Source organism: Callospermophilus lateralis, chromosome 1 (assembly GCF_048772815.1).
Source record: "Callospermophilus lateralis isolate mCalLat2 chromosome 1, mCalLat2.hap1, whole genome shotgun sequence".
Lineage (NCBI taxonomy): Eukaryota > Metazoa > Chordata > Mammalia > Rodentia > Sciuridae > Callospermophilus > Callospermophilus lateralis.
In genome coordinates this window covers 42,925,421-42,945,365 of record NC_135305.1, presented here as the reverse complement: position 1 = coordinate 42,945,365, position 19,945 = coordinate 42,925,421, and the positions used below count along the sequence as shown (strand labels likewise).

Sequence of the window (19,945 nt, the reverse complement as noted above, 5' to 3'; positions counted from 1 at the left end):
ATATTCTCAATATCTTTGGGATAAAAAAAAAAATTCACAAAAAAACAGTTCTACATGCCACAGAAAGAATGAGAAAAGAACTCTGGAGGAAGAACATAACATACAATGCAGTTTAAAAATTAGGGACAGGATCACATACCTAAATGTAAGTGCTAACACTATAAAATTCTAGAAGAAAATGAAGCAAACCTTCATGACCTTGGATTACGCAATGGTTTATAGTAATATATATATCAAAAGCACAAATGATAAAAGAAAAAATGAGACTATATACATACTACATTTCTGTTCTGCAAATTATACTACTAAGAAAGTAAAGAGAGTAATATTCCAATGTGTATATATGTACCACAGTTTCTTTATCCATTCATCTATCAAAGGGCATCTAGGATGGTTCCACAGTTAGCTATTGTGAATTGAGCTGCTATAAATATTGATGTGGCTCCATCACTACAGCATGATGATTTTAAGACCTTTAGGTATAGACTGAAGAGTTGGATAGCTGGGTCAAATGGTGGTTCCATTCAAAGTTTTCTAAAAAATCTCCATACTGCTTTTCAGATTGGTTGCACCAATTTGCAGTACACAATGGAATATTACTCAGCATTAAAAGAATAAGATTATGGTATTTGCAGGTAAATGGATGGGGCTGGAGAATATCATGCTAAGCAAAGTAAGCCAATCCCCAAAAACCAAAGAGAATGTTCTCTCTGTTAAGTGGATGCTGACCCATAATTGGGGGAGGGGAGGGCATGGGAAGAATGGAGGAACTTTGGGGAAAGGGGAGGGAGGAGAGGGGATGGGGCAGAGAGGTAGGAAAAATGGTCGAATGAGATAGACATCATTACCCTAGGTACACATATGACTACACATATGATGCAACGCTATATCATATACATCCAGAGAAATGAAAAGTTGTGCTGCATTTGTTTACAATGAATCCAAACGCATTCTGCTGTCAACAGATATCTAATCTGAATAAATTAATTAAATAATTTTAATAAGGAAGTAAAAAGAGCTGGGTGTAGTGGGTCCTGCCTGTAATCCCAGCGGCTCAGGAGGCTGAGACAGGAGGATCAAAGCCATTCTCAGCAACGGTGAGGAGCTATGGAACTCAGTGAGAGCCTTTCTCTAAATAAAATACAAAATAGGGCTGGAGATGTGGCTTAGTGGTCTAGTGTCCCTTAGTTCAATCCCTGTTACAAAAAACAAGAAGGAAAAAGACAACACACAAAAGGGTGAAAATGTTTACACAACACATGTCTGATCCCAGATCCGTATCCAGAATATATAAACAGCTGCAACTAAATAATAAAAACAGAAATAACCAGTTAAGAAATGGGCAAAGGAACTAACCAGACATTCTCCAAAGACATACAAATGGTTAGTAAATACATGAAAAAATGTTCAACATCAGTAGCCATCAGAAAAATGCAAAGAGAAACCACAATAAGATACTACTTCATACTGACTAGGATAGCTATAATGAAAAAGACAAGTTTTCACCAGGATGTGGAAAAATGGGAATCCTCATATACTGCTTGGAACCGTAAAATGGTGCAGCTACTCAGGAAAAGTCTGGAAAATCTTCAAAATACTAAATACAGTTACCACACAACCCAACAATTCCACACCTATGTATATACTAAAGAAAAACAAAAAACAAATGTCTATACTAAAAACAGTACACGAATGTTCATAGTAGCAAAAAGTAAAAATATAATAGAAGTGTCTATCAACTGATGAATGGCTAAAAGGTATATACCAGTAATAGGAAAGAATGAAGTATCATCCAACAAGGATGAACACTGAAAATGTGCTAAGTAAAAGAAGCCAGTCACATAAGACTGCATATTATTTTATGACTGCATTCATATAAAATGTCCAAAATAGGCAAGTCTGTAAATCAGAAAGTAGATTAGTAGATGCTTAGGGCTGGGCTGGGCTTGGGATTAGGACTGGGGAGAAAGGGATAGAGGGCTTATTTATAGGAATATGAAAATGTTCTAAAATTAATTTGCAATAATTATTGACTGACTGTTAATCTAAAAGCACTGAATTTTATATTTTAAAAGCATGAATTCAATGGTGTGTGTTATATCTCAACAAAGCTGCTTAAAAAATGTTAGGTACAGAATTATGATTACCACCTTGAATCTATTTGAAAAATAGAATCAGAAAAGAAACTATTATTAAAATGTTAGTTCTGAAACTCCTCTAGTTTTGCAAAAGATATTGTTTTCATTTTCCTGTGAAATTATACTTACAGACACTGTTAGGTAATCTTGTATATCTTTATGACTCACTAGCTGAACGTTACCATCTTCATAATAATGAACCTATTAGAAAAAGAAATTACACACAACACATTATAGGAACCATCAAGATCCTCATGGCTTCAGCAATTATATCAATGTAGACTGAATACATGCCAGCTCTAGTCCAGACTTCTCTGAGGAGCTCTAGACCTTTGGAACTCTAGTAAGACTCTTCCTGTCCTCAGTCTACATTTTCCTGCATTTAGGCAAGTGAATAATTTCCACTGACCTGACTGCCAAGGTACTTTTGCCTCAAAGCTGTTCTAAAGGTACCAAAATCCAAGATGTCCAAAACTGAATTCAAATTATTCCCTTCAAAATATTGCTTCTTTTTAATTTATTTACTCATATTAACTAATCCTCAATTAGGCAAGCTTTTTTAATGTTATTGTTTAATGAATGAGGAAACAAACAAAAGGAACTTAAATGACTTCCTCATATCATACAAATAATAACTGGCAGATCTGGGGATTCAAACTCATATGATTTTGAATTTCATGCTCTTGGCTTCTATTCTCTGTTCCCTCAGGCACAGGTCCCAAGACACAAAGGCAATGGGTCTAAGATTAGAAATGTATACTAGAGTCAGACGACAGAGTCGCAGTGTGATTCATCTTTATTCTTTCACAGCTCTTGGCATAATTACTTTCATGACAGTTGATCAACAAATGTCCTGAACAAATTAGTGAACTAAAACAGAAAAAGATCAGCCTGTAATAGTTATCAAATGTTCTATATAAACATTTAAGTTCACATTAAGAGTCAAAGAATTCACTTCTAGTGAACCTCAGGTAAGAAGCCAAATATGATGAGTACAGGAGACATTTATAAAATATATGTAATATATAGTTATATAGCCACAGAAATTTTAATATTATACTTCACCTAACTCCACTAAACTGAGATGACAGAAGAGTACAACTCAAACTCAGAAGACGCTTAGATGAAGAAACTGTATGAAGAGCAGGCCAAATGGCAGCATCTAATTTTAGCTGTGTTTTAGAATCTGTCAGCTATCCTTGCAGATTTTTGATGACTAGGGAATGAACTGCAAGATTATTTAAAAGATTTAAACAGAACTACTTAGTTTTCTCACTGTGCAAAAAAGAAAAATCTGGAAAAGACATTTGGTATACTGTGAAAATATAAACTCATGAATTAGTTGTTTCTTTGTTCAGAACACGCCAGACATCAGAAACTTGTTGTTTCATACCTGAATTTTCAAGATGCCAACCACCTGAGTGGTTGATGAAGGAGTGATTGTAAACTTCCACTCTGACCTCCAACGACCATTCCTTAAAAATAAAAACAGCAGCTGTAAATAAGGCAGGGAAAATAATTTGAATCAATATTAAGTTTCAGATTTAAATTCAATGCTACAATGTGAGAGTACTGGGGGATAGGTGCTGGACATTCACTTTTAATCACTGAAATATTCAAAAGAATCAAAAGGTTAAGTTCAGCTATAAGACATTTAATTTAATCTTCACCCTATGATAAAAAAGGACCTACAAGATAAATATCATTTCAGAATTTTAAAGCTAAGATTTGAAATATAATTCAAACTAAATCATATTATGCTATTTCTTGGATAAAAATTTTAACTTGCTTGTTCAACTGAATCACTTATGCTTTAATTATGAATAAAATGAGGGCACACACCTATAATTCCAGAGACCTGGAAGGTTGAGGTGGAAAGAACACAAATTTGGAGCAAAGCTGGGCAACTTAGGGAGATTCTGTTTTAAAAATTAAAAAAAAAACAATTTTTTTTTTTTTTTTTTAAAGAGCTGGGCTGTAGCTCAGTGGCAGAGTGCCCCTGGGTTCAATTCCCAGTACTAAGGGAGAGAGAATAAAATAAATATCGGGTTGGGGATGTGGCTCAAGCGGTAGCGCGCTCGCCTGGAATGCGTGCGGCCTGGGTTCGATCCTCAGCACCATATACAGACAAAGATGTTGTGCCCGCCGATAACTAAAAAATAAATATTAAAATTCTCTCTCTCTCTGCCTCTACCTCTCTCTCTTAAAAAAAAAAAGAAAAAAACAATAAATAAATAAATAAATGTTACAGTACAGAGCTTTTCATACATATAAATTAGAGAAGTTTAACATCTCCTAAATTATACAAAGTACCAAATAATTTTTAAGTGACTAGAAAATGTCATACACATTCATAGTAAGAAACAGAAAATGCAAACACGTATACTATCTCTAGCAGTGAATTTCATCCTATTTTTCTGATAGTCTTTTCATAGCAACTCTTTTTTCACCTTTATTTGCTCTTTGCACACACAAGACATTCTGATATGCAAATTAATACCTGTTAGCTTTTTTCTAAAATAGTCACAGTGTTAGTGGATTACCATACTGGATTTTGCTATAAAAATTATTTCTGGGTTCCTTTTAATATTTTTGCAGTTTACCCAATCATAATGTTTGTTGAATGACAGTACTCTCTTACCTGAAGTTAACACCTAACATTCGAAAGTTTTATATTTTTTTATATATATATATATTTTAAGTTGTTGATAGACATTTATTTATTCATATGTGGTGCTGAGAATTGAAACCAGTGCCTCACGCATGCCAGGCAAGTGCACTACCACTGAGCCATAGCACCAGTTCCCACTCTAAAGTTTTATTATAACAATGTATATGTTCTACAAAATAAGATAATTTTCTTATGTGTCTTGATTTTGAGCAGCTCATTCAAAAACATTCAAAGCAGCTTGATGGAAAAAGACCCTAGGTCTGTTCACTTTGTTTCAAGATTCCAAAAGAAGTTATTCTTTTTATTTAGTTATCAATACCAAGCAACTAGTAAGTTCTAAACATATATATTACTAATTATAATGACAAGATACATACATCACTATTGATTATGAAAAGAAAGGGGAAAAAAAAGGAATTCCAGTTCAAGTAATAATGGTAACAATTTGAGAACCAGTTCAAAACTCTTCCAGAGACACTGAGAGTACCCCTTCAGCAATGGAGTAAGTGGCCAAGTCTTTAATATTTTGCACCTCTCTTACAAATATGCATTCTTTCAATAAACATTTATTAAGCCCTAATACCGCTAAACACTTAAGAAATAGTAGAGAATAAGGAGAGAAGGTCTCTAGTGAAATCCAAGAAACACCCAAGACTAGTTTCTTCTAATTTTTATTTTACCTACATTTTAGGTAAAATGAATTTTCTTTGTATCTAAATACCTAGATTCCATGAGATTAATGTGCCATGATATTTAGTACTTTGGAAAACCATAATTTACTTTTCCAAAAAGTGAAAATCACTTTTAACTTCAATAATACAATGCTCATAGTGGTGGTTCAGGTAACACCACCAATATGGGGTGCTTGGAGCGGGGGTAAAATAGTGCAAATAAAATGCCAAGAGACATTTTCTTCACTTTGTATCTGCAAAAACTCAAGACTTCATTTCCCCTCTAATTAATAATTTATTATAACATCTTCAACAGATTTTATTAAAGTAAGACAATAACAAGAATTTTCCTTTAATAGTACTTCAATATCAATAAGATTGACTTTATTATATATTTCCTGACACAATGTATTAATAATGATTTTGCAAAGCCTTATGCTTTAGGATTCTGCTAGATTAATACTACATGTTTAAACAGCTAAAATAGAGAAACTACATTTATATCAAGTCCATGAAAGTAATTTTGTATGCCAGTATCTTTAGGAAAGTGAATGTTGTCATTAAGGCATATGTTTACATATAGAAATGATATGGAAATAATTTTCCTTCTGTGATGCTGGATCTGCATTTCTCCAAATATTCTTGATTAATCTTGTAACCTTGCATTTATGTCTGACATAGTTAAATACGGGGGTACCTTTAGGCCAAGGTCCAAACTAGTCCATTGGGGTTACTGACACTTACCCTCAACAGCACCACCAATGAACTTGGCTAATAAGTTACAGAATAATATACTTAAAAGGTAAACATTATGACTATTTACTCTTATAATCTCAGCATGTATTAATTAAAAAAAGGGGAAAAAAGTAAAGACTTCATTCAATTCTGAACTTGTAAAGTCTTGGAGGAAAAACTCAATCCTGGAACAGGGAGTAATCAGAAATAAGTCTAATAATAAAAAAGGTCACCAACTTTTCAAATATCTGAGCTTAACAGGACAAGTAGTACTTTTAGGAGCTAGATTCTATAAGGAATAACTGAATTATTTGTATGCAAAATTACAAGGCATATTTTTGTAATTTTACTTCCCCACACTGGCCAACCAAACACAAAGCAATCCCAATAAAAACATCTGCTTCAGAGGCCCCAGGTTCCCAACAGAATGGTTCTTCACTTTATAACTGCTTGTCTCCTCCCCACATAAGTTTCATTCAGGAACACCCACTTCACAGAATGAGCATATGGGCCTGCCAATTGGTCTGCTTATATGCACACATGCTCCCTTAGGGTGCTGCCTGCTAGTCTCCAAAAACACTATGCTCTCCCACATTCTTTTCACTGAATATCAACAGATTTACTGCTACCTTTAATGATTAGGTCCTTTGTGGAGCCAGTATAGGCTGAAGTTTTATACCATGTATATACTGTTTTTAGTCAATCATATACAAAAAGGTACAGCCCAGATCATTAAACCAAGAGCTCCCAACAATATAATCAATACCAAAATTTCTTCAATTACACAAAATTTTAACTTACCAAAAGTTTTTTGCTTGGAACTGATGGCTTTCTATGCATGCAATAATGGTTTGCTGTCCATCTATTTTTTTACCATACACCTTATGAAGAAAGAAAATAAGAACAAGAGAGAATTTAGGACCACAAAATGCTCAACCTTAAACATGCATAAAATATTTAAAATTGTAGAGCACTTTGGCAAAAACACACAAAAGGTAAAAGTAAGTTCTCATTCTAACACAGTAACTAGAAAAACAAGTTCTCAAAAATGCACACCAAATCAGATTATCAGTGGATCACAAATGAGCTCAAATTTATGGGGCAAAACTAAATGTACTATATTCATAAGTGTCCATTAGATATATCATGTTTTCATTCCAAACACAGGGATCATAAGAAACTAGGTAATACATTTAAACATATAGATACCAATATAGCTATTTCCACACAAGTAAAAACGGGACCTAGTTTGTGATTATCATTTTTGTTTACTTCACAATCTTAGGGGGTACCACTTCTTGAGTCATTTTTAAAAGTACTGAGATAAGGGTAAGAGAATTAATTTACTTACAGCCAAGAAAGATCATTAAGAGAATGCCTGGGATGTATGATGCTATTATTTTACCTATGCTACTTTCAAAGTAATAATGTGTGTGTTTCAATTCCCCCAGTACAAATGATGGCTCTCAAACTCAGCCACTCTCTTACTCTTGCTGAGATATTCTTCCAAAATAATTCTATAATCAAGTTATGATTCAAAGAATTTTAAATATTATTTTAGTTATGTTGTTTTTCTCAAATAATCATTGACAGTAAATACTTAGGCAGATTGTATGAATTCAGTACTAACCAGGAAACTTCTATGAGAGAAATGGAGTGCTACTGGTAATATTAAAAATTATGTTGGCAAAGCAGGTATGAAACACAGCATATGGTCCCTTTAGGTTGAAGAGGCAAACTGAGGCTAGGCCTACTCAGCTCTGTAAGTCATGTTTAGATGCCTAGACTCTATCTTAAATAAAATGGGAAATCTCTATAAAGGATTTCAAGCAGGGGGGTTTCATGATCTGATCTGCATTTAAAAAAAAATCACTATAGCTATAGAGAAGATCACTGAAGCACAAACTGGGTACTATTAAATAGCCTATCTTGGTACAGTCTTATGAAAGTTCACAAGCAAACAAAAAAGTACTAATTTCTACACATTTCATCCTAAAAAACATAAACAGGCTAAACCTATGAAAAAAGCACATCAAAAAGTAAGAAATTTGACTATAATATACTTGAGGACACAATTCCACTTTCTTTCTTTTAATTTTTTTTTAGTTGTATATGTACATAATACCTTTATTTATTTTTTTTTGTGGTGCTGAGGATCTAACCCAGTGCCTCACATGTGCTAGGCAAGCACTCTGCCACTAAACCACAATCCCAGACCCATGATTCCACTTTCAATTAATTTTATTTATTCAAAAATTCTATAAATTAGTGAAAAGAAATTTGACTTAATGGAAGTGAGTCATGAACATGAGATTAAAGAATCTCATGTTTATTCAATGTGTTAGAATTTCTATAGGGATTTGATTCGAGGTACAATGCATTTTCCATTTTTCAATATAATAATACAGTAGTTTTTTGGAAAAAATAGTAAAATTCCTAGGAATAGCTACTTCATCACATTTGCGTAAGATAAAATTTAAAAAGCTGCCCACGATGACTTACAGTGCAGACCCCATTTGGGTAATGTTCTTTTACATAAGCTCGCAGAGCAGTTTCTACTGAAGTTCTCCATGATTCAATTGCATTTTCTGCTTCGAAAGGTCTTGGATCAGTTGCTTCCTTTCTTAGGTGATCAAATTTGAAACAGATTCTGTTTTTTGGATCCAAAAACTTTCCATTTCCCAAGTCACCATGTTCTGTTATCAATACCTTCAATGAGGAAATAAATTTAAGAAAAAAGTATTTAAAATAATATTTAAGTACTGATACACACTAGTATACATTTGCTTAAAATTTTCCCTTAAAAAACTATAAAACAATTTTACTCGAAGTGACTGGTTTCACACATGGTACAACTGTTAATACTTCAAATTAGTAAACTGTAAAAACAATGTCAATGTCATTCAGAGTAGATCAGATTTTTCTTCCAACATAACATCTAGCAAAAATATGCATCCTCTAGTATACTGCTGGAATCAAGTTTTTCCTTTGAGAACTAGTTTATTATTTCTGATATCAGACTCCATTTCCTCAAAACTAAGGAACCAGTGATCACCTTTAATCAGGGAGGTTACAAGAAGGGTTGTAGTCCAGTGAAGAAGCTCTTCAGTACATTGTCCTATCCTGTTGTGGGGCCCACAGTCTCACCTGCTCTCATGTATATGCTTCTGCTTCTTATAAACTAATCACTGTGGTTATTTTTAATTAACTTTCAAATTTTTAAAAACATAACTTACCCATTTATGTACATTTAGATTATACATGCACAAATTTAATATTCTGTGTTTTAACTTTTGAAAATTTTTCTTCACTTACAGCTTTTCCATTCTTTCACATTTTACCTATTTCAGGACTTCTTCATCCCTGATGCAAATCATGCTAACAGCACAGAATGCATTGTTCTAAAATTTTTCATGATCATGAAATCCTACTTACATTTTACAAACGCATACACACATGATTTTTTGGTTATTATTTTATAAGAATGGAATAAAAATGTACACACACAAACACACTGCTCTGCATTTGGCTTTTTTTAAAAACATAAACATCTTATAGAAATCTTCCAAGTCTGCGATAACACTTCTCACCATTCTTTTTTTCTTTCTTTCTTTTTTTTTTTTGTGGTGCTGGAGACCGAACCCAGGGCCTTGTGCATGTGAGGCAAGCACAATGCCAGCTGAGCTGTATACCCAGCCCCTTACCATTCTTTTTAATGATTGTATAATATCCCAATGATGAGGACTTAACAATTTATTCAGCCAATTTCCCACTGATTACCATCATTTTATTTCTAGATATTCTATTTTTTTTTTTAATTTTGAGTTGCTGATTGACCTTTATTTATTTACTCATATGTGATGCTGAACCCAGTGCCTCACACATGCTAGGCAAGCGCTCTACCAACTAAGCCACGACCCCAGTCCAAGATATTCTATTTTCTTAAAGGAGAGAACGACCACATTAAAAAATTGTGAAACAAATATTGTTGTGCATATTTTTATGTGCTAATGTTTTTATTTCCATTGGATGTATTTTTTAATTTAAAACTGTAACCAACACATACTAAATGTATATATTTACTGGGTACAGAGTAATATTTTCAACCATGTGCAATGATTACATCAAGATAACTGGCATATCTATTACTTCAAGCATTTGGCATTGCTATGTGTTGAGAACATTCAAAACCCATTCTCTTAGCTATTTTAATATATATTTAACTATTGTCAACCACAGTTATCTTACTACGCGCTAAGGATATTCTTCTATTGGACAGATTACCAGCAACGGTGGTGAGAAGAGCAGGTTTATACATTTTAAATAGACATCACCATCAATAGGCATTATAGCTCTTTTAGTTGTCTAATAAGTATAATTTTAATTTCATTTTCTGAATGACTGCTGTAGATCTAAACACTGTTTTATCTTTGTGGGCCATGTGCTCTTCTGTGAATAAATATTCTTTAATACTTATCTGGTTTTCTTTTCTCTTATATCAGTTTGTAAGAATTGCTTAATGTAGAGCACAATTTTTCATATCTCTGGCTCCATTTAGAGTATGCTCTATATGTGTAATAAGAATTTTAATGCATCCTGCTGTCATTTATTTTAGAAAAATCAATAAAAAAAACATTGCTTAATGTATCTGTTTCAGTATATAATTAAAAAAAAATTTATATGTTGCAAAATACCCATCTTTGAGTTTATAGTCTTATTTAACATGGTCTTCTTCCCTTATATTGCACATGCTGACTTTCAGATCTCCTAAAATTTTCGTCATTATACAATTTTTTAATCCATTTGAAATTTAACTTTGTATGTTGTGTAAGACAGAGGTTCAACTTAACTTTGTTTCTGGCAGAAATCAGTTGTGCTGATATCTGTATAAAACTTTCATATATTCATGTATTAAATTCTGGTTCTCCATGCCACTTTATTGGCTTATTCATCCACTATGTAAAAAAACACAGTGACTTGACTTTACACTGGTTTTAAAATATCTTCTGCTACCTAGTAAGGCAATTCTCCAATTCTCCTTCATTGTCCTTACTGTTCTCTTGTACATTTTTCTTGATTATTTCAAGCATGTATTTTTTTCATATAAAATTTTGGAAAATACTAATTAAAAAAACTGATCAGTAGTCTAATGCAAATTGTACCATATTAATTTATTATTAATTTTTAAAAGTTTCTAAGAATGAAATGCCAATGTGCCTTTCTACTGTCCAAATATTAGTTTTATGTTTTCATGAAAACAACTACTATTTTCTTCACACTACTGTATGTTTCTTGTTAACTTTATTTCTTAATGTAAAATTCATAACATTATTTTAAGTGAAATTAACTGTCCAATCCCATCTCCACTGTGTAGGTTTAAGTACTTACCTACTGCAACAGAGGACAGCTAATGTACTTTGTATGTAGTACTTACCTTAAATTCAATCATCTCATCAAGGTTTTTTTGGTTGAGGGTTATACTACTACAGACTCTGGGTATCCTTAAACATATCACCATAGAGATTTCTTTTCTAAGCTTTATAAGTTCTGATTCTCTTGTTTTATTTGGTATACCTTAATTTATGATAAATGATAACTGTAATAAGTAGGTAAAATTAGTTAATTTTTAATTTTAAATTGTTTTAATGTTTATAGTTTATAATACTTACTATTGGTTTCTGTTAAACAACTCTGTTTTAACAGGTTTTATTCTATTTCTACTTTTACTTAGGGTTTTTTTTTGTTTTGTTTTGGCGGAGATACCAGAGATTTAACTCGGGGCAATTAACAATAGAGCCACACCTCCAGCCCTATTCTGTATTTTATTTAGAAACAGGGTCTCACTGAGTTGCCTAATACCTCACTTTTGCTGAGGCTGGCTTTGAACTCATGATCCTCCTGCCTCAGCCTCCTGAGTTGCTGGGATTACTTGTAATAAGAAACAGTTTCTTGGGCTGGGGATGTGGTTCAAGCAGTAACGGACTTGCTTGGCATGTGCGGGGTGCTGGGTTCCATCCTCAGCACCACATAAAAATAAAAATGTTGTGTCCACTGAAAACTGAAAAAAATAAATATTAAAAAAATTCTCTCTCTCTTCTCTATCTTAAAAAAAAAAAAAGAAATGGTTTCTGAGTTTTTCAAATCTTTTTCATTATCTACTGATACCAGATTTTTCTCTGTTAATATAAAAGACCAAAACACTGCCTTCCATGGAACCATTCTCACATTCCTAAAAAAACTATTTAGTTTTGCTATGTTATTCTTTTTGATATATTTCTAGATCCTATATACTCAAAGTTTTAAAAATCTCTTGTCACATGTAAAATTAGTATATAATTAAACTTTTTATATTTTTTAAGTATTAAAATCATGCTATATTTATAAAAATATTTTGGAAGTTTTCTAGCATTTAAAAAGAATGTACACTCTATTCTGCAAATTTCCCTTTAGGGATTTATCTAAAAAAAAAAAAAATATGTCAATGTGACTAGTGGTTCAAAGATTCAAGGCAACAATATTTATAATAGTTAAAAAAAAAAAAAGGAGGATAAAAAACCAAAACCTCCAGAGAATTCAGGCAATTGATATAATAAATATGGAGTTATACATTTGTGTAATCACACATGTACATTTTTATACAAGCTTATATTTCCTCTTCAGTTACAGGTATTCTCCATTTCACTTTCCCCCTGAAACTATGAGACTATGTATTATATAATGAATAATATCAAACACAAACTCTGACATAATTAGCCACTTAAGGGCTTTCTTTTATCTTCCTTCTTAACCACTTATCTTATATTCTATCATTTCCTTCCTCATATGGTTTTATATAAATTGTATTTCGCATAGGCATGACATGATTCAATACTATAATCATCACTAAATTATTAGTAATTCTAAAAAAAAAAACTAGTGACCTTTTGTGGCTTTTCTTAACTTAATTCTAATTTGCATTTTCAAATAAAAACATTTAATAATTACTAAATGCTAAATTACTCACATGAAGAACTGTAGAATTCTAGAGCAACCAAATTATGACATAAATCTTATTAATACATATTCTAGATTTTGGATTAATAAAGGATTGATTTTTTTCTATAAAAAACAAGAAAGTAGATTTAAAACAATTATTTTCTAAAATCTTAAATGCATTACAACTAAGTATTTCTAAAAGGAACTGTCTGCTAATATTAGTCTCAAAAAAATAAAACCAGAAGTTAATTTTAAATTATTTTGTCAATAAGTGCCTATGATTAAAATGAATATTTTATTTTATCTTTAAGCATACACCACTTTATAATTCTCACATGTCACTGGAGTTGTTTAAAGCAAACAAGGATTAGCCAGATTCTATGTTTATATTAAACATACCTGATCTTCATAACCTTCAATTTTTACTGGAGTAAACTGGTCCAAGTTATACTGTGCAAATGCACTAAAAAAGAAAAAGGGCCAATTATTTAAAATTACGTATCTAATGCTTCTTAAAATGATAGTTAAACAATTCACCTGTCAATAAAATTCTGCTACACTGTACATGGCAAGATTAATACAATTATAATTCTCTATTATAAATATTAACTAACTAGAAATATATCATAGATACAGCTATTTTAAAAACTGCTATCCAGCTTCCAATGTTAGCAACATAAAATTATATCAGGGGGGTGGGGTTGTGGCTCAGTGGTAGAGTGCTTGTCTCGCACATGTGAGGCACTGGGTTAGATCCTCAGCACCACATCAAAATAAATGAATAAATAAATATATTATGTCCATCTACAACTAAAAAAATATTTTTAAAAATTACATCAGAAAGTATAACTGGCCTTTTCATTCAAAATCCTGAAAGTAAAGATTAGCTATCTATAAAATACATAGCTACTTATTCAAGTACTGTATATATTTAAAAAACCAGGAAACGAACTACAGATTGTGAAAATCAGCACCAAAGGGTTTTCAATTAAGTAAGAGAGATAACGGATAAACATACTGGTAACACAAAGTAGAAAGTGCCATAAGAGAATTACCAATAATGCTCTGTAAAAAGGTGTAATTTTAACATTCTGTTAACACAAGAGTAAGAAGACAATTGGGACAATGTCACAGTGGATGTGATACTGACAAATGGGCTTGAAATAATTGGGTCTGTCCCATTTTGTAGATGTTGGAGGGATGGGTAAGAAAAGAGTATTTCAATTAGTGGGACCAGTATGAGCAAAATGCCTAGAAGCCAATCAGGTTCAACATCATAGGATTTTTAACACCACAGAAAACACCAAGCTCAGAGCACTAGGCACAGAGCAGGCATTCAGTGACATTTACTAAACTGAAGCGCCTTGATGGATGACAGAATGATTATTTGGGAGGCAAAGCAGCACCACAGAAATTTTTTGAGAAAGAAAAACACAGAAGTACTTCTGAAGATTAATCTGGCAGTAGTGTGTATGATGAATTGGGCAGTAGAGCAATTACAGCTGGAAAGAGCAGTTAGGTTTTCCCAGACGTCCATGTTATACGTGCAGAGTATGAGCAAGGAAATGGTGATCAGCTGAATTCAACATTAAAGTCTCTATATCTACTCTCATACAAAGAAAGAATAATACATTATCAGATAATTTTGTCATACATAGAAAAAACTTAATAGTATGAAAAATTATCCAAAAAATGATATAAAGATCATACTTATTTTGAGGGCTTGGGGATATAGCTCAGTTGGTAGAATGCTTGCCTAGCATGCACAAGTCTCTGGGTTCAATCCCCAGAATCCCCCAACCCCCGCCAAAAAAGATCATATTTATTCCATTAAATATAAGATATTGAGGATTTTAAAATTTATGAATGCCTCTCAAAAGTTTTTAGCCAATTATTCACTGTATTAGCTCTTAAGCTTCCCCTAGAAAGAACTGTTTAACTAAGCAAAGCACTACTGATAAGTTAACAAAGAGACTAGTAAATATAAAAATAGTAACCCCGAATTAAATTAGTAACAATCAAATACCTGATATTTCATGTTGAAAAAAGATGGGGGTAAATATATAAGTGCATGGAGAAGGAGGGAGAAGGAAGTTGTTCACCTCTTATTTTCTTAATTCTGTAAATCTGTAATTTTCCTAAGAATTGCCTCAGCAATTATTAATTAATTAATAATTAATTGCCAAGCAATTATTAATTACTGCCCATAACATCAAATTCCATCCACCTCTAACTTGGGGGGAGTGGATAAAGGAAGAAAAGGGAAACTAGTATTAGAAATAATGAATATGAAATAAGTAGAATTATATCTTACACGCATAAAAATTAAATTATGACAATTATGCTACAATGCAAAATGTACTCACTAATCTAATAGAATTTCTGGGTTTTGTTCCAATCCTACCATTAGCTAAAATGGGCCCCATCATCTATAACAGCAATTATCATTATCTTAGACTAGATGACTTCCAAAGTCTCTCTGTTGAGAAAACTCCATGTACCCATTCGTCACTCACTCAGTAGCTCCTACAACCATGCAAATATTTACTGAGGTCTTATTACTATGTGCTAAGCATTCTACTAGACATAGTGACAACAAAGGTCTCCCAGCTCTTCCTATAGTTTACATCCTTTGCTATTATTCATCGATCACATCTGATACTTTCCCTCAGGTTAGCTACACTATTTCCCTTATTTAATATTAAAATCTTATTTTAAAACATCTTTATATAAAACTTTAAAAATTTCTTTATCTCTATAAGCCTTTGATATGCCTCTATTATTATATTTTATTTAACTTGGACTGTTATTAGACATATCTGACTCTGGAAAAATCTCTAAAAGGCTTATTTATCTTATCACAGTGAAGTCTGGCATTCTTTTGTCTTTGAATAAAAGGCTATTTCAGGGTGTTTCAAAGTGTTCTAGATTTGACAGTAGTAAGTCTAATTTTACTTTGAATTACAGAGAGTTTGTGCCCTTTAGTAAAGATGTCCTGTTAGAATCACTCTAAAGAATTAACAGCCTTGTTTCCTTCCCTCACAAAAAGATAAAGAGAGGGAAAAGGAAAAAAAGATTAAAAGAGATGAAGTCCAAAGATGACGCCATTAGGATTAGAATTGCCCACTTCTTTGAATAATGCAAAAATTCAGTAAACATTTATGTGTTAGAGACTATTTTCGGTATTTATAGATGAATAAAATAAACTACCAAACCTCATAGATATAGAAATCTACTATAGTCAAACATATAATAAAATTAAATATACATAAAAATTAAGGCAATTACCATTTCAAAAATAATTTACCAAATTTTGCAAATGTCAAAATGTAGTACCAAATGATTTATATAAGACCACTAGCCAAACATACCATAAATACAGACTTTTATGTTATAGTTGAGTCTCTAAGTCCCTTTGTGATCAAAAATATTTCTCCTAGAGTCTAGTACATACATATTGCACATGTTTGAACTTGATGTACAAACACCTATGTCAGGGATTAGTGCTTAAAAATCACTTTTAAAACATCTTTTCTTTCTCCAAGTCACTTTAGTTATGTTAATATAATATGAAATACTTACTGGGCTGCTCCTTCCCTGAGAAGATTATCATTATTAAGCAGTAACCGAACATCTATAAAACAAACATTATGTTTTTTATATTATTATGTTTTGTTTGAAAACTATAAGGAATGCAGATAGTTTTAGTTATGTATTAACACCCCCACCAATAGAAAGCAAGATCAAATATCACTGTAATGACCAAAAATATTCACAAAATACACACCGTGGTATTTTAACAAAATAAAACATTTTTCTTAAGAAATAGAAGAAGGAATTAAATAGAAATACATGCAATTTTGTACTCTTTTAATAGTTGATACAGGAAGCTTGGAACTAAAGAACTAAAGTATCAAAGAACTAAAGTAGAGATAAGCTACACCAGAAAAGTGGTGTGATAAGATCTGCAGAATAGACAGGACTATGCCTCTTAACTTGACAACACAACAATCAGTTTCAAATAAATTTTCTCTATTAAAAATAAAAAAAAGTGATTTTGTGACCACAGTTCAGATGCAGATATTTCTGTTCTTTTATAGCTAATGTTCAAGGAACAAATGAATAATTATATTTTCTTTGACTAGTAAGTCAAATCATTAGATTTCCCTTTAAATGATTCTTAAGTCAGTCCTAATTTTAGACTCAACTATTATTACATAGACATTTGGCTTTTAATCATTAAAATATAAATTCAAAAATAATATTTTTATTAGGAAAATCCAAGCACTTCATAAAACATTAAAGAAAAATCATACGGTTTCACCAAAAACAAAAAGCCTTCTAGTCTAGCCTTGGTATATTTTCTTTCATTATTTTTCTCAAGTACTTGGCTCTTACATAGTTGCTATTTTAAAGTACATAAAACAATGCATCTTAATTTTTTCATTAAATGAAAATACAAAGAAATAACATTTCACATTAAGAAACTGGTTAAATAAAAAATGAACAGGCTATAGTTATTATACACATTGTAAAACTGGGCAGCCATTAAGATGCTGCATAAAAAATTTAAAATACAGACATAGACAATTATGTATATTTTTATCCCCAAAAGCAAACTGAGAAGTTCTATTAAATATGATTTTATGTTCAATATTTTAAATATAATACTTTACAACAGTGATATTTCATGATAGTTATGTCTTTTCTAATTTTAGTGGGAAAATAATTTAAAAGTAGAATCTATTCAATCCAGTTAGTTGTACTTTGAAAAAAAAAAAAAAGCATGTTTTTAATGAGGAGAGTATAGAAGAAAGGAAAACCTAACAAGAATTCAAATAAAATAAAATTTTACTCTTAAGGAAGGAATTAGGCTATAATTCTAAGCCAGGCTACACATTAGAACCACAGGGTAGTGGGTAGAAGCTTTAAAAAAATAGTCAAAATAAATAATAAAATAAAGATTTTGGAGCCAGAGCCCAGACCTACCAATCAGTTTTTAAGAATGAAGGAAGACCAGAAATCTATCTTTCTGTCATTCTAACGTAACCAGCCTAAGGAAATAGCATTTTGGAACTGAACTGATATTTATTACTTCATAATTCTAAAACTGTTTGCTTCTCTTGGAATCATTCTGATTCCAACATTTTCAATGAAAATAAACAAATTGATACAAGATTTCCCCTTCAAATATTTAATTTCTTTTTAACTTTAAAATATCCCCTAAGTTAATATTTATTAGATAATTCTATATCTTACTTCTATTTCACAGCTTACTCTCCACTCTAGACCTATTTAATGCCTCATCCTAAATGCCTAAATTTATGGGAACTCAACACAGACATATCAATTCAAAGTCAATTTCAAATGAGGCTTAGAAAAGTAATTCTCAGAACTCATAAGTTCTTTTAGGACCTTCCTGATTAAAAAATATGTAGGGTCTTTAATTCAAGATAAGAACAGTATTTGACAAATTTTTCTTAAAATTATAATTTATTCTTGACTCTGAACTATAGGGGAGTTTGTGAGCTACTGACTTCAGTACAGTTTCACCATTATCTACTGAAGTCTCTCCTCTGCTTAGGTTCAAATGTGGCCTATAACTTTTAACTCAGGAGCAGACTGTTTAAAAATGTAGCTCAAAAGCCATGTGTAAATTCACCTTTAAGACATGGTGAAAAGGCCAAAATATATATAAAACGTATGTAGAAAGCATTTATATAATAGGAATAATAGCGTATTTATAATACTTGCTGCAACTATCTCTTTTAACTGCCTAAGTAAAGTTTTGCGGGCGGGGGATGTGCCTCAATGGTTCAGTATTTGCCAAGCCCACACAAAGCCTGGATTTGATCCCTAGTACCACAAAAAAAAAAAAAAAAGAAAAAGAAAGAAAAGAAAAAGTTTTGCAAGGAGCTCTCTGTAGGCCATTATTCTGGTGATTCTTACAATCTTGTCATTCTTACTGCTAAAGAGCAGCTGCTATTAAAGTCTGTATAGCAACCAGAAGATTATCCAGAATTTTAAACTTATGATCCATAGGTAAATAATTATGAAAATGTTTGCTAATGAAGTCTAAAGAAAAGGATACTGTGAAACGATTTATAATATACAATTAAAATAACAAAACTTTTGACATGTGCTACCATCTTCTATGCATGATGAAAATGGCTTCCCCCCCTTTTCACTGGCTGTTTGTATTGCTCTAATAGGTTTTTCTCAAAAAGAAATACAAAACTGTACTCCATAATTAAAAAAAAAAAGTTAAAATGAAAAAATTCTATTGTCTTTCTTCCTTAAATGATCTATTCAACGAACATTTATTGTGTGTGTTTATAGTTTTACTTAAAACAATTTACCAAAAAAAGATGTTCCTTTCCCAGAATAAAGTTATATTCTACTCAGTAACTAGTATAAAGTTTATTTTATCCTTTAAAAAGGGTTAATACGTTCAAACAGAATTATCACATATATCATATGTACATTATATCTAGCCATTAAAAATTCAGATTAACAAAACTTCATTATAAATCAGAAAACAGACTTTTCTACACTATCTTTAGCTTATTTTGGTGATTATACTTAAAAAAGAAAAACAGAGCGCTTTTTTTATATATCAAGACTTAATGTTACAAATTAAACACTCACCATTAAAAACTTCATTAAATTCTCCAGGAGGGGCATGAATGATAAATTTCGCTGCTATACGTACCTAAAATAAAAGTGAAGATATAAATATACCATAGCACACATCT

At 31.7% G+C, this 19,945-nt stretch overlaps 1 protein-coding gene across 1 annotated transcript in view; it reads right to left on the bottom strand.

Moving 5' to 3' along the window:
* Window positions 1–19,945, bottom strand: part of Capza2 (capping actin protein of muscle Z-line subunit alpha 2) — a 39,008-nt gene that overhangs the window by 2,123 nt on the left and 16,940 nt on the right. Inside the window, exons 2-8 of the mRNA XM_076834164.1 lie at window positions 19,839–19,902; window positions 16,773–16,824; window positions 13,590–13,653; window positions 8,718–8,924; window positions 7,017–7,096; window positions 3,532–3,613; window positions 2,268–2,339 (exon numbers count right to left, since the gene is read on the bottom strand). Of these exons, the coding sequence (XP_076690279.1) occupies window positions 2,268–2,339; window positions 3,532–3,613; window positions 7,017–7,096; window positions 8,718–8,924; window positions 13,590–13,653; window positions 16,773–16,824; window positions 19,839–19,902 (621 nt within the window). The remainder of the gene's footprint in view (window positions 1–2,267; window positions 2,340–3,531; window positions 3,614–7,016; window positions 7,097–8,717; window positions 8,925–13,589; window positions 13,654–16,772; window positions 16,825–19,838; window positions 19,903–19,945) is intronic.